Genomic DNA, 15,576 nt, shown 5'->3' with positions numbered 1-15,576 from the left:
AATGCTTGGCTCGGGAGTTGGTTCAGAGGGCAGGGACTCAGATTTTTAGACCATTGGAATCTCTTCTGGGGTAGGGGTGACCTTTACAAGAGGGACCAGTTGCACCTGAACTGGAGAAGGACCAATGTCTTTGCTGGGATATTCGCTCGTGCTACTTGGGAGAGTTTAAACTGGAGAGGCAGATTATCAGAAGATGCTAAAGCAACAGGGTTGTCTCGGTGGTGACTTTAACCTCCCCAACATTAACTGGGACTTTCTCAGTTGCAAAGGCTTAAAGGGGGGCAGATTTGTGAGGTGTATCCAAGTGAAGGGGACATACTGGATCTTGTTTTGGGAAATGAGCCTGGCCAGGTGACTGGTGCTTCAGTGGAAGAGTATTTTGGGGATAGTCATTACATCACCATTAGCTTTAAGTTTGTTTTGAACAAGAAGAAGGTGGAACCTTGCGGGAAGATACTAAATTGGAGCAAGGCAAGCTGCAAGGCAAGCTGTTATTTGAGGAGCTTGGGAGGGTACACTGTTAGTAGATATTATTGGGCAAATCCACATCAAAGATGTGGGAGTCATTTAAAGCCCAGTTCATTGAAGTTCAGAACTGGAAAGTTCCTATGCGGAGGGAAAAGGTTGGCAATGTAAGGGAAACTTGGATGACCAAAAAAGGTTGTAAATTTGGTCAAAAAGAAAAAGAAAGTGTGTGGGTTTTTCCCGGGTGCTCGGGCTTTCTCCCACACACTGAAGACATACATGTTTGTAGGTTAATTGATACAAATTGTAAATTGTCTCCCGTGTGTAGGATAGTGCTAGTGTACGAGGATCGCTGGTCGGCACAGACTCGGTAGGCCAAAGGGCCTGTTTCCTCACTGTATCTCTAAACTAAACTATAATCTAAACTAAATTAAGACTTTTTTAATGAGCGTTTTGCTAGCCTCCTTTGTAAAGAGATTAGAGAACAGAGTTGCAACCATAGTTCTGGTGAAGTTTTGATTCTGAAGGACAATGGATTGGTTTACTCTCGTGTTACATCTAGGGATTGTAATGCAGGTTCTCCATCAGTGAAACAACCTTATCCTCAATGATTGAAATACATGGCCGCTGCCAACAATAATAGAACATGAATCCTTAGCTCTGCAGCCTTTCACTTACATATGGTTCAGCCGCACCACAGGAATTCCCACCACCAAAACACTTACACCACTGACAGCACGGGAAGATATAAAGGCTCCTGCTATTTCCTTTGATTTACAGCAAAGCTGAAATGAGCTATTATTTCTATTTCCTGAATGAAGGCTATAGCCCATGGTTTGTCACATGGACTTAACTGATTAGCTTTGACTGCCTTTCCCCACACAACCCCCTCATCAGAGTTAGATTAGATTACCTCCTTCCACCCTAAGGCATGTAGCTGTATTTTGGTTGGTTAGGAGTGAAGCCAAGCCAATAGTTCTCATCGCAAAACTAAAAATGAAGTTCAAGATTGCTTGCACCAGATCAAATGAATTGTATAACAGCAACAAATCCAAAGTTACAGAATAAGCTCAGAAATGATTGAGTCTGTCAAGAGCAATTTCATCAATTTTGTTGTAAGTTTATGTCCAGCAGCTTATGTTAAGGTGTATAGAGTACTTTGGCCAAAAGACTCCCCATTTAATGCTGCAAGTCTTGGAGATTTAGCTTTAGTTTTTTGTTTTGGAGATACAGTGGGGAAACAGGCCCTTCAGCCCATTGAGTACGCACCGGCCAGCAATCAACCTGTACACTCGCACTATCCTACACACTAGGAAGGATTTACAATTTTACTGAAGCCAATTAACTTACAAACCTGTACGTCTTTGGAGTGTGGGAGAAAACTGAAGCAACCGGAGAAAACCCGCGTGGTCATAGGGAGAATGTACATACAGACAGCACCCGCAGTCAGGATTGAACGGGGGTCCCTGGCGCTGTAAGACAGTAAATTGACCGATGCGCCACTGTGCCGCCTGGAAATAAGCTAAAACGGATACAGATTTTGATACAGAATACAGAAAATAGATTTAGTGTGATTATTGAGGTGCTCCCCATTGCTCTTGAAATTGAGTATAATGTCAAATGATATTTGCATTTGGACTTTACAAGAATGAGAGGTGATCTTATTGAAATTTTTATGATCTGAAGGGGAAATGACAGAGTACATGCTAATGGCATGTTGGCCTTCAAAACGAGAGGATTTGAGTACAGGAGCAAAGAAGTCCTTCTGCAGTTATATAGTGCCCTGGTGAGACCCCATCTGGAGTATTGTGTGCAGTTTTTGTCTCCTAATTTGAGGAAGGATGTCCTTGCTATTGAGGGAGTGCAGCGTAGGTTCAGGAGGTTAATCCCTGGGATGGAGGGACTGTCATATGAGGAAAGATTGGAAAGACTAGGCTTGTATTCACTGGAGGATGAGAGGGGATCTTATAGAGACGTATAAATTTATAAAATGACTAGACAAGGTAGATGCCTCCTCCTGCACCTATTTTCTATGTTTGTAAGATTTTTTCACGGGGAGAATCTCAAACCAGGGAACAGTGATGAGGGAGCCAGTCATTTAAAACCGTGGTGCTTAGAAATTTCATCTTGAAGAGAGCGGTGAATTTCTAGAATTCTCTATCTTAGAGATTTCTGGAGGCTAGCTCATTAGAATTAACGTGAAGGATGACAATGTTTTGAATGATCTGTGTGATTGAGAGCTCTGGAGTTTTGGCACACGGGTGGAATTGAGGTCTGGATGGGTCAGCTATGGGTATATTGAATGGTGAGGCAGGCTGGAGGGGCTAGGCGATCCACGCCTGCTCCTCTTTTCTTGTGTTGGTGTGTTCCTACAAAATATCTGTTGCACAGAACATAGTAACATAAAGAATGAAAGCAGGAGTAGGCTTTGGGGCCCAAAGGCCTCGTTCACCAACCACCTAGAAAGTGTCTGATCTTTTAACTCAATGCTCACTAACCCACTGTCCCTTGGTTCCCTTAATATCTAAAAATCGATCAACCTCTACCATCTTACATAGAAAATTCCAAAGGCTCACTGCACTCTGGATGAAGCAATATTTTGGAAAAGCCTGAATGGCTAAATCCTTCATTAAAAATTATAACTCCAAGTTTAAATATCCCAGCCAAGTAAAAAAAAACATTATACCTGCATCTACCCCACAAAACTATGTAAAGATTTGCCTAAAGAAGGTCCCGATTCAAAACGTTATCCACCAGTTCCCCAGCACATAAGCTGACTGACCCATTGTGTTCCTCTTATGGTTTTGTTTTTAGCTCAAGATTCCAGCATCTGCTGTTTCCTGCATCTCTAAAAGTTGAATGAATGAATGAATGAATGAATGAATGAATGAATGAATGAATGAATGAATGAAGGAATGAATGAATGAAGGAATGAATGAATGAAGGAATGAATGAGTTTATTGGCCAAGTATGCAGATACAAGGGATGTGCCTTGGTGCTCCGCTCACAAATGACAACACAAACATACAGTTAACAATTAAGAATAAAGCATAAACATATCAAAACAATAAGGACACACCATTACGGTCCAAACATGTGGGTGAAAATAAACCAGAACAGAAAAGAGACTTTGGTTATTGAGTAGAACTATCACTCTTGGAAAACTATCACTATGTCTGGCTGTGGCTGCTTTGACAGTCCTGAGTCGCCGGGTTCGGCCGTGAAGATGCCGGGTTCGGCCGTGACCACACCGCCACTGGCAGTGGAGTGAATTCAAGTGACATGTTTTATTTACAGTGACAAGGAAGTCCAGGACCACATGGGGGCGCTGTCCCAGATCGTCAGGGTGCATATGAGTTGATGCTGACGATCTCGGGCATGACCCAGCAGCTCAGTCCTGTTCTCTGAAGGTGGAGACGTGACGATCTCAAGCTTCTCCCTGCAGTTCACCCTTGCCCTGAGAGTAGGCGTCGGTGGTCCAAGGTTTAATCTGGTGGCTCAGCTTTGGACTTGAAGAGTCAAATCTGGCGGTCTCTTGCTTATCCTGGCTGCTCCGTGTTTGCCTCTGAGTGGGTGCAGTCAGTCCCTGGTTGTCCGTAGGCAGGAAGAGGCCCTGGTGTCTCAGGTTTGCCCCAGCCACTCAATTCTTAGCCTCAGTAGAGAAGCTGGCTGTCTAGGGCTACTACCTGGCAGTTCAGTGTTGGCCACACAGTGGCGCTGGTGGTCTCATGTTTGTCCTTGTGACTCAGACGTCCTTGAACCTGTGACAAGGGAACACAGCTAGCAGGGAGGTACCCCAGAGAAGAAGAAGGCTGACAAGGTTCAGGTGGCCAATCCAATATCAGCTCATTGAACCCACCTGTTACAAAAGAACAACTGAGCTTAGTTTAGTTTAGTGTGGAGATACAGCGTGGAAACACGCCCTTCGGCCCACTGAGTCCGCACCGACCAGCAAACTCCGCAGATTAACACTATCCTTCACACATTAGGATCAATTTTACATTTCTACCAAGCCAATTAACCTACAAACACATATGTCTTTGGAGTGTGGGAGGAAACCGAAGATCTCGGAGAAAACCCACACTGGACTTAGGGAGAAGGTACAAACTCCGTACAGACAAGCCCATGTAGTCAGGATCAGCCCCGGGTCTCTGTCGCTGTAAGGCAGTAACTCTACCACTACACCACTGTGCTGTGCCGTACCAGTAATGAATGGTGGTGAAATCCAGGTATGCTCTATCCCAGAGGGTTGTGATTAGTAAATTATTGGAGGTATTTAAAGAGAAGGTAGATATATTTTTGAAAGATCAGGGAATTTGAGGGCTATGGGAGACTGGCACAGAAGATGTTGAGACCTGGGACAGATAACCCTCGATTATATTGAATGGTAAGGCAGACTTGGTGGGCTGAGTGGCCTATCCTTGCTCCTATTTACTTGTGCGCTTGTAGTCAAGTCAAGTCGTCAAGTCAAATTTGATATGGTAAGTACCCATATTTCTATTCTTAGTTTACCATAAGTGGATTATGAAATTTGTTTCACAAACCTGGGTTGAGAATGAGTACTGATTAATAGTTTAGTTTAGTTTTAGTTTAGAGGTGCTCGGATCGTTCACCTTGTCGTGGTGAAGAGGCTTGCGTGCCCCCATGATTCCAAGAGCGATGCCGTCGGAAGCACTAGCTTCTGGTAGGGCCACCCATGACGGTAAGGTCGAGGATGAGGGTCTAGATTAAGAACGATCCAAAGTACAAAACCTCAACGGCGGAACAGGCGGACAAAGTTATCAAGGCTGCAAAGGCGGATGAAGGCTGCAACAAATCTATCAGCTCCAATCGTCTTGGTTCCCTTGCCAGTGGAATTAGTTGATTGATTTGTGAAGGACCGTGTGCATCTCAGAGTGCAACATCAAGTACACGTTAAACAAACACACTCACAGGCATCTTCGTTCTGACATCGGAACGTAGACCATCATCCTCGACCTCGAGGGATAGCCACGACGATGACGAGTTTAGAGGCACAGCACTGAAACAGGCCCTTCAGCTCACCGAGTCTGTGCCGACCAGCGATTACCCCACACGCTCGCACTATCCTACACATCAGGGACAATTTACAATTTTACCAAAGCCGATTAACTTATAAACCTGTACACCTTTGGAGTGTGGGAGGAAACCAGAGCACCCGGAGAAAACCCACACGATCACAGGGAGAACGTTCAAACTCCGCACAGACAGCACCCTTAGTCAGGATCGAACCTGGGTCTCTGGTGCTGTGAGGCAGCAACTCTACCACTGCACCACTCTGCCACTGACTCTTGTCATTCATGCTGAGCTCCTGGTTTTGTTGATTTGTCCGAGCTGAATGAACATGAAACAACTGCGCAATTTACCACTATATTAAATCTTCTTGTCTGCTTTAAGAAACTGAAATTTGACCACCCCGATTTTAAGGAAAGATTTCTTCCTACAGAACAGGCTCTTGCAGTGATCTGACTGATAAGAAACTGAAATGGAAAAGTTAAAAATCGGGACAAAATGTTTGTATTTGTCAGCCTTCGCTCAGTTTAAAAAATATAGAGAAATATCAGATTTATAAATGAGCTGTGAAAATGTCTATGCTTTTTGATCAAGGTGAAAGTAATAACCAACCTCACTGCCTAAGCTACTACCCACAGTGTACAGTAGTCCCACGTAGAACAGGAAGTCTCACGAGTTGGTAAGATTCTGGTGAAATGTTAGCTGTTTCCTTCTCAAAACAGATGAACAATTGCAGGAACAAGTCCTGTTTCACGATCCCTAAATTTGAATCCTGGATTCACATCCTAGTCAAAAAGGGGTAAGTTGATTTTATCAATTGCACAAGTGTTACAAGCAGGCTCAATTGGTCTTGCAGTCTGAAAAGAAAGTTAGCCAGTCTGCATGGCTGAGGTTATAATTTAATCTCTGGAGCAGTGGTCTATGGGTTTGAGATGAGGATTGTAGGTGTTTCATTTTCTCCTGATGTGTTGGCAAAGATTTACCTTGAAGCAAATATCTACTGGAAATTATTTAACAGTTTAGTTTAGTTTAGTTTAGTTTAGTTTAGTTTAGTTTAGTTTAGTTTAGAGATGCAGCTCGGAAACAGGCCCTTCGGCCCACCGGGTCTGTGCCGACCAGCAATCGCCGTACACTAGCACAATCCCTACAAACTAGGGACAGTTTACAATTCTATTCAAAGCCAATTAACCTACAAACCTGTACGCCTTTGGGAATGTGGAGGAAACCGGAGCTCCTGGAGAAAACCCACGCGGTTACGAGGATCCCACGAGGATCGAACCCGGGTCTCTGGTGCTGTAAGGCAGTAACTCCACCGCACCTTATCTTAAAGCTGCTGGTGTTAAAAAATGGTGACATTTCCTTATGTTACAACAATGAAAAGAAAGATTCTACATCACATTGAGTTGAAAGTTATGAATATTACTTTCTAGATCAATTTGACACGATTTAAATTAAATATAATAGTTAATGTAATAGTGCAAAATTTACAGATTATGATTTTTTTAATATTATGAATATATTTAACAATTGTAGTATTATTTAATCTAATTTTATGCAAGATAATCTGAAAAGTACACAATTATGCAGAGGAACTTTGTCAGACATCACCAGTGCAAAAAGATTTAATCCACTTCAAAGATCTAACAACTGGTTAAAGTAATCAGTGGAGAAAGCATAGAGGAGCAGTGGCGCAGCGGTAGAGTTGATGCTTTACAACGACAGAGACCCGGGTTATATCCTGGCTACACTTCTGTCTGTACGGAGTTTGCACATTCTCCCTGTGACATGGGTTTTCCTCGGGAGCTCCAGTTTCCTTCCACACTCTAAAGATGTCCAGGCTTATGTTAATTGGCACTGGTAAAATGGTACAGATTTGTATAAGAAAATAACTGCAGATGCTGGTACAAATCGATTCAGTCTGAAGAAGGGTCTCGACCCGAAACGTCACCCATTCCTTCTCTCCCGAGATGCTGCTGACCTGCTGAGTTACTCCAGCATTTTGTGTACAGATTTGTAGCTTAATTGGCTTCGGAAACATGTTTAATTGTCCCTAGTGTGTAGGATAGTGCTAACGTACAGGGATTGCTAGTTGGTGCAGAATTGGAGGGCCAAAGTGCATGTTTCCATGCTGTATCTCTAAACTAATCTGGAGGTAATCTGTGGCTAGACATTTGTTGTACAACTTGCTTCAGATGGATTAACAGGGCAATATGTTTCACAATTAGTTGAATGTGTCACAGTATACATGGACCCATTTTAACAGCAAGTAAAGCCCATTTCTACCCTTCTGTGCAACTATCCAGATAACCACAGTTGAGTTTATTAAGGCCATTAAATTATGAATGCAGTATTTTTATTTTGCTTTTTATTGATGCATTTTACTGGTGCTTATAAAATCATCACCCTGACTCAGGAAGCAAAGATTCCAAGCAATATAAAACTTTACATGCATATTTCGGTCAAACGTTCACTTTATATCATCGTGATGCTTGGGGAAACAAATACATCTTTTTTTTACTTAACACCAAAGTTGGAAATGATTTCTTTAATAATGATTTCTGATGTTTTTGTTTTATGACATTCGAGTTAAATTAGAGTTAAGAATCCACATAAAACATGTTATCACAATGAAACATTTTAACATTTTCAACTGCAACATTCAACCATCCAGTACAATCCCAGCTCAAACAGATCAAAGGGTGTAATTATATTTCTGGAGGAATTCTGGCAGAAGGAAGGTCTGCTAATCTTTGGCAAATTACATTAACAAGGTCTGGAATCGGGCAGTAGGAGTTCTGCTAGCTTCTCAGGAGGATCACGCACAGGCTGAATACTTCAAAGTTATAATGAGGTTGAACACTCCAGGACACCAGTCACATATTTAACAAGTGGCAAAAGCAGGGGCTCCCAAAACAGAGATGCCTTCACTTCCTTGGAATCATGTCTTAGTATTCCGCATTCACACTCAAGTCTAATAATTCTACTAAACACTCATTAAAATATCTTTCTTATGTCTCTTTCTTATGTCTCTATCACTCTCTTCACACAGAGAGTGGTGAGTCTGTGGAATTCTCTGCCACAGAAGGTAGTTGAGGCCAGTTCATTTGCTATATTTAAGAGGGAGTTAGATGTGGCCCTTGTGGCTAAAGGGATAAGGGGGTATGGAGAGAAGGCAGGAACAGGATACTGAGCTGGATGATCAGCCATGATCATATTGAATGGCGGTGCAGGCTCGAAGGGCCGAAAGGCCTACTCCTGCACCTATTTTCTATGTTTCTATGTTTCTATGTTTAACGTGATAGCGTTTTGGTACATTATGTTCACTTCTACACAGAATTTTCACTTGCAGTACATAACATACATTGGTAAATACCTTTGTTCAGTTTAGTTTGATTTAGAGAAACAATATGGAAACATGCCCTTTGGCCCACCGAGTCTATGCCAACCAGCGATCACCCATTCACTAACACAATCCTACAAACTAGGGACAATTTAAATGTTTTTACCAAAGCCATTTATCCTACAAACCTACACGTCTTTGGAATGTGGGAGGAAACTGGAGCACCCGGAGAAAACCCACGCGGTCACGGGGAGAACGTACAAACGTGGGACGGATAGCACCCGTAGTCAGGATCAAACCCGGGTGTCTGGCGCCGGAAGGCAGCAACTCTACCGCTGCGCCACCGTGCAAATTTAATACTTAAATGCTCAAAAGAAATCGGGCTTTGAATCCTTATGTTGCCTGCAATATTGTAGAATATGCTTAACAAACTAGTCTCCTCATATTCAATACCTCATTCAAAAACTCATATAAGAACACAAATGTATTTTAAATCCCATGGGGCTCCATTAAAATTTTCTTTGAGCATCTCAAATGATTAAAATTTATGAACCATGTCTTTAGTTTCATTGAAGTGAAGCAACAATTAATCCAATAAACTGTTGGACGTATGGCTGGTGGAATTTAAAGTGAGTTGCAGAAAGGATCACATGAGAAAGATGAAGGGGAAAAGGCCAGTTTGCCAGACAACATATGGGGAGAATGAGTATCTGTTTAATTGGAGAGTAAATTAAATGATCCATTTATGGCATAGAGGACCATTACACCAGTGTTTATATGCATATTCTTTATGTGCATTCATGCCCTGAGAATACAAGCCTAGCATTTTTTATATTGGTAAATACTTTTGTATTTTGTAAAAATACTTTTGTATTGCGTAAAAATACTTTTATACACAGTCAGGAGAGAAATATATTACACCTGAAAAATAAGTTATGAGACGTAGTGGGAGGAGATGGAATAGAAATTACTCGGCCTACCGGGAGGAGGTGGCTGATCTGGCACTCTGGTGTCAGGACAGCAGCCTCCTCTTGAATGTCACAAAAACTAAGGAGCTGATTGTGGACTTTAGAAGGGCTCAACATCCGAGGACGTACACGCCACTGGAGATAAATGGGATTACTGTGGATAGGGTGAGCAGCTTTAAATACCTGGGAGTCCACATCAAAGAGGATCTGACATGGACAACACACATTTGTACACTAGTGAGTAAGGCAAGGCAGCGCCTTTACCACCTCAGACAGCTGAGGAAATTCAGAGTCTCTCTGGGGCTGTAGAAAGCATCTTGTCTGGCAACATCTCAATCTAGTTTGGGAACAGCTCTGCCCAGGACAGGAAGGCTCTGCGGAGAGTAGTGCATTCGGCTGAACGCACTATGGGAACTACACTCGCCCCCCTGCAGGACCTATGCATCAGGAGGTGCAGATCCAGAGCCAGCGACATTATGGGGGACCCCTACCACCCCAGCAACGGACTGTTCCAGCTGTTACGGTCAGGCAAACGCCTCCGCTGTCACGCTGTGAAAACAGAGAGGATGAGACGGAGTTTCTTCCCACAGGCCATCAGGACTGTTAACTCACATATCACCAGGGACTAATTTACTGTATTAATTTATTTTTTGTGTTGTGACTTTAAAACAAAATCTATTCTGTTTTGTAGTTTTAGCACAATCCGCAGGCGTTACCACTTTCGTTTCACTGCACATCTTGTATGTGTATGTGACAAATAAAGTAGACTTGACTTGACTTGACTTGTTATAAGATTATGTGTGTGTGTGTGTGTGTGTGTGTGTGTGTGTGTGTGTGTGTGTGTGTGTGTATAAAAGCTCATAAATAAAAGCTTTGTTGAAGTGCAGCACTACTTTGCATTTCTCAAGGACATCAGTTTACAACCCTTTGTGCTATTATCTTTTCAGGAAGTCACCTCCTCTCACTGCAGAGTTCAAGGACAAGGTCGAGAGGCTCTCTGGAGACGGACAGTGGAGGTAAATGTGAGCCTTGTCAGCAGTTATAAGTTGGAAGGCAATACGTTCTCTCTCTCTCTCTCTCTCTCTCTCTCTCTCTCTCTCTCTCTCTCTCTCTCTCTCTCTCTCTCTTGCTCTCTCTCTCCTCCCCTCTCTCTCCCCCTCTCCATCTCCCTCTCCATCTCCCTCCCCCTCTCTCTCCATCTCCCTCTCCCTCTCTCTCCATCTCCCTCTCCATCTCTCTCCCTCGCCATCCTTCTCCCTCTCTCTCTCTCTCCCTCCTTCTCTCTCTCTCTTTCTCCCCCTCTCCCTCCCCTCTCCCTCTCTGTCTCTCTCTCTCCTTCTCTCTCCTCCCCACCTCTCTCTCTCTCCCTCTCTGCCTCTCTCTCTCCCCCTCTCTCTCCCCCTCCCTCCCCCACTCTCTCTCCCCCCCTCCCCCACTCCCCCCCCCCTCTCTCTCTCTCGCTCTCTCTCGCTCTCTCTCTTGCTCCCTCTCGCTCCCTCTATCTTGTTTAAGGCCTTTCTTAAAACCTTTCACTATGGCCAGCCTTCTGCTCACTCTGGTCAATATAGAGCCATAAAATTGTGTAGCAAAGAAATCGGCCTTTCATCCTTCCACCTTCCTTCCAACCTTCCACCCCACCAGCCGTCGTATACAACAAATTATCCTCCAACATTTCCGTCATCTCCAACGGGACCCCACTACTGGCCACATCTTCCCATCCCCTCCCCTTTCTGCTTTCCGCACAGACCCTTCCCTCCGTAACTCCCTGGTCCACTCGTCCCTTCCCACCCAAACCACCCCCTCCCCAAGTACTTTCCCCTCAAACCACAGGAGATGCAACACCTGTCCCATTACCTCCCTCCTCGACTCCATCCAAGGACCCAAACAGTCTTTCCAGGTGAGGCAGAGGTTCACCTGCACCTCCTCCAACCTCATCTATTGTATCCGCTGTTCCAGATGTCAATCTCTACATCGGCGAGACCAAATGCAGGCTCGGTGATCGTTTCGCTCAACACCTTTGCTCAGTCTGCCTTAATCAACCTGATCTCCCGGTGGCTCAGCACTTCAACTCCCCTCCCAGTCTGACTTTTCTGTGATGGGCCTTCTCCATTGTTATAGTGAGGCCCAGCGCAAATTGGAGGAACAACATTTCATATTTTGCTTGGGCAGTTTACACCCCAGCGGTATGAACATTGACCTCTAACTTCAGATAGTTCCTCTGTCCCTCTCTTTCCCCTCCCCTTCCCAGTTCTCCTGCTGTCTTCCTGTCTCCAACTACATCCTATCTTTGTCCCGCCCCCTTCCTGACATCAGTCTGAAGAAGGGTCTCGACCCGAAATAACACCCATTCTCTCCTGAGATGCTGCCTGACCCGCTGAGTTACTCCAGCATTTTGTGTCTACCTTTCATCCTTCGCTCAGCCCACGTGAACCAACCTGATCTCCAGGCTGCTGGACACTTTAATTCTCCTTCCCGTTCCTACACAGACCTTGCTGTCCTTAGTCTCCTCCATTGTCAGAGTGAGGCTAAACACAAATTGGAGGAACAGCATCTTACATTTTGCTTGGGCAGCTTACAGCCCAGTGGTGAATATTGATTTCTCTCACCAAGTAGCCCCGGCATTTCCTCTCTCTCTAACCCTCCCCCACCCAAGTCGCACTAGCTTCTCATTTTCACCTACAAACAGCTTACAATGGCCTGTTTCATTTATCATCGTTACTTTTTTGCATATCTTTCATTCATTGTTCTTTATCTCTCCACATCACCGTCTATTTCTCTCATTTTCCTTATCCCTTATCAATCTGAAGAAGGGTCTCGACCCGAAATGTCACATATTTCTTCTCTCCAGAGATGCTGCCTGTCCCGCTGAGTTACTCCAGCTTTTTGTGTCTATCTTTCTTTCATCTTTCTTGTTGACTCTTTTGCTTGTCTGCACTAATCCTATTTTCCCACATTAGGTCTGTATCATTTGTAATACTTGCCTATTCAAGTGCTTGTCTAAATGCTTCTTAAACGTAATGGTTATCTTTGATTCCACATGTCCTCTGGAGGTGTGTCCAAATCCCTTTACAAATTCCTTTCTCATAAATCAGTTTTCTATTTTAGTTTATTGTCACGTGTACCAAGGTAGAGTGAAATACAATCTGGGCCCTGTTGTTTTTGACACTATTCCATGGAAAAAAAATTCTGGATGTCTACCCTCTCTAGTCATCTCATAGTTTTTCTTTTTTGACTGATCAATTTTTTGGAAATTCCTTCGATCAGCATCTCTTGGTAGGCACAACATGAATATATATTATCACTATCCTTCAGTGAAATGTCCTTAATTTAGTTAGTTAACAACTTGAGGAGAATGATACAGAGACAGAGAGACAGCATGGAAACAGGCCATTCGGCTCAGCATCCGTGGCAACCATCGATCACCCACACACTAGTTCTATGTTATCCCATTATCGCATCCTACACAGTGCGGGCAATTTACAGAAGCCAATTAACCTACAAACCTGCACATCTTTGGAATGTGGGAGGAAACCCGAGCAATCATGGACAACGCACGTGGTTACAGTGAGAACATGCAAACTCCGCACAGACAGCACCCAAACTCTGGTCTCTGGTGCTGTAAGACAGCAACTCTACCACTGCCTCATTGTGCCACCCTGATGTTTCTGTAATAATTCAGGCTATCATCAGAGACAACGACTACTTACCTGCAAACATTATACACAAATCCTCAAAATTCAAATAAAAAAGAGGTGTTTCTTGAAATGGAGACACAAGAGACCACGGATGCTGGAATCTCGTGCAAAAAAAAAAGCAAAGGACTGCAGGAACAAGAACTTCATACTGAAGAAGAGTCCTAAACCTAATGTTGTCTGATAATTCCTTCCACAGATGCTGCCGAGACCATTGAATTCCTCAAGTGATATCTGTATTTTTGCTCGTGCTTCATGTAAGTTTTAATTTAAGAATAATTGGGTCTAATTGTAGTTTTTGTCCTACTTTATGGTGATACTGTGGAGTTATGTAGCACAGACAAATGATTATTCTTTCACAGCAACAATCCATTTGGAGCTGGCACTGATGAACAATTGGCTTCCTCAAGGTGATAACTAAACTCTGATTCCAAGCTAGTTATCGTGGAAAAAAAATGTACAGTTACAAAGCGCTGAGTAACTCAGCAAGTCAGACAGCATCACTGAAGAACATGGATAAGTGATGTGTTGGGTGTGGACCCTTCTTCAGACCAGCACCTGAAGTTCCTTGTTTCTATTTGTTATTTGGGTTCGTTTTTTTTTAATACATATTTCATTTCTTCCAACAAACAGCTTAGTTCAGGAATGCAAATCATAACACAAGTGTTCCTGCTAATATATGGAGCAGAATGTAACTCATGGTTTTTTTCAATTTGGTACATTTTATTCTACTTACACTAGTGAACCCATGCGTGTATTATTTTATATCTTTGTTTGGCACAGAGCCGCGCAATGTATTTTCATTTAGCCGTCATGAATGACAGAGCCCCACGGAAAGAGAAGTAACTAATGACTTAGTTCCCTGCACTCCCCCAACTACCTCTCCACTCCCCCCAACCCCCCACCCAACCAAACCCAACCCCACTTTACAAACTGAGCCAGGGCCATGTAATGAAAACACAGAGATTAACAGAGCAGAGTTTTTGCCACAGCTACACCTATCTGGCTTTCAATTAAAAGTGGTAAATATAAAGTTTTAAATATATTACACGAATCAAGTAAAGATTCATGTAATATATATATATTTTTAAACGTGGAAGTTGCAAAATGTTTTTTTGTAAAATGAATTGCTTTTCTTCAAATGCATAGTGGTATCATTAAAAACCATCAGTGATGTCTCGTCTGCTTTATGGTGCTTTCATGTGCATCCAAACAACTGCTGAATCATGTGCAAAGGACATTGTAATTACTATAAATGTCTGGTGTGTTTTTTTAAATCTTCCGGCAAACACACATTGACAAAGCCATTCCCCACAGGCACCCTGGGGGATTTCCGGGACCGCTGGCTGCCGGGACCGGGTGTCGAATGCATCCTTAACAAGAATGGGGTAATAGTTGTTTAGTAGGATATTTGACATTGAAGACTATTTGTTTTACTTGTATCACGGTGATGGGTTTTGTTTGAATCATTTAGTATTGTACATATTATTGTAAATCATTGAATACATTATTTTTAGCCACAATCTTATGAATGCAAGGATCATGTTTGTGGGACTCCTGCTCCGATTTCTTCAGTTCAATGCTTCTTATCCAGACCAATTGACTCAAAAATCTTTGTGCTATCCACGTATTAAGTACAAACTGTGATACATTTACTTCAAAGGTGAAAGATCAATAATCTCAGTTTAGACAAGACTGAACTAAAGAAGGCGTATCAAGTGTCAAGTCTAAAAACAAAGGATAATAAATGGAATCTCAGAAAGAAGAGGAGCTTTGGTCAGCTCAATGTGCAAATCATATCATATCATATCATATATATATATACAGCCGGAAACAGGCCTTTTCGGCCCACCAAGTCCGTGCCGCCCAACGATCCCCGCACATTAACACCATCCTACACCCACTAGGGACAATTTTTACATTTACCCAGCCAATTAACCTACATACCTGTACGTCTTTGGAGTGTGGGAGGAAACCGAAGATCTCGGAGAAAACCCACGCAGGTCACGGGGAGAACGTACAAACTCCTTACAGTACAGCACCCGTAGTCAGGATCGAACCTGAGTCTCCGGCGCTGCAT

General features: G+C 43.2%; 1 protein-coding gene across 1 annotated transcript in view; it reads left to right on the top strand.

Moving 5' to 3' along the window:
• The window catches only part of wfdc1 (WAP four-disulfide core domain 1), a 201,204-nt gene that overhangs the window by 127,373 nt on the left and 58,255 nt on the right, over positions 1–15,576 (top strand). Inside the window, exons 3-5 of the mRNA XM_078401553.1 lie at positions 10,752–10,820; positions 13,696–13,753; positions 14,814–14,884. Of these exons, the coding sequence (XP_078257679.1) occupies positions 14,880–14,884 (5 nt within the window). The 5' untranslated portion in view covers positions 10,752–10,820; positions 13,696–13,753; positions 14,814–14,879. The remainder of the gene's footprint in view (positions 1–10,751; positions 10,821–13,695; positions 13,754–14,813; positions 14,885–15,576) is intronic.

Source organism: Rhinoraja longicauda, chromosome 6, assembly GCF_053455715.1.
Source record: "Rhinoraja longicauda isolate Sanriku21f chromosome 6, sRhiLon1.1, whole genome shotgun sequence".
NCBI classification, from domain to species: domain Eukaryota; kingdom Metazoa; phylum Chordata; class Chondrichthyes; order Rajiformes; family Arhynchobatidae; genus Rhinoraja; species Rhinoraja longicauda.
Note: the sequence above shows the minus strand (reverse complement) of the source record. Positions and strands in the feature narration are given on the sequence as shown.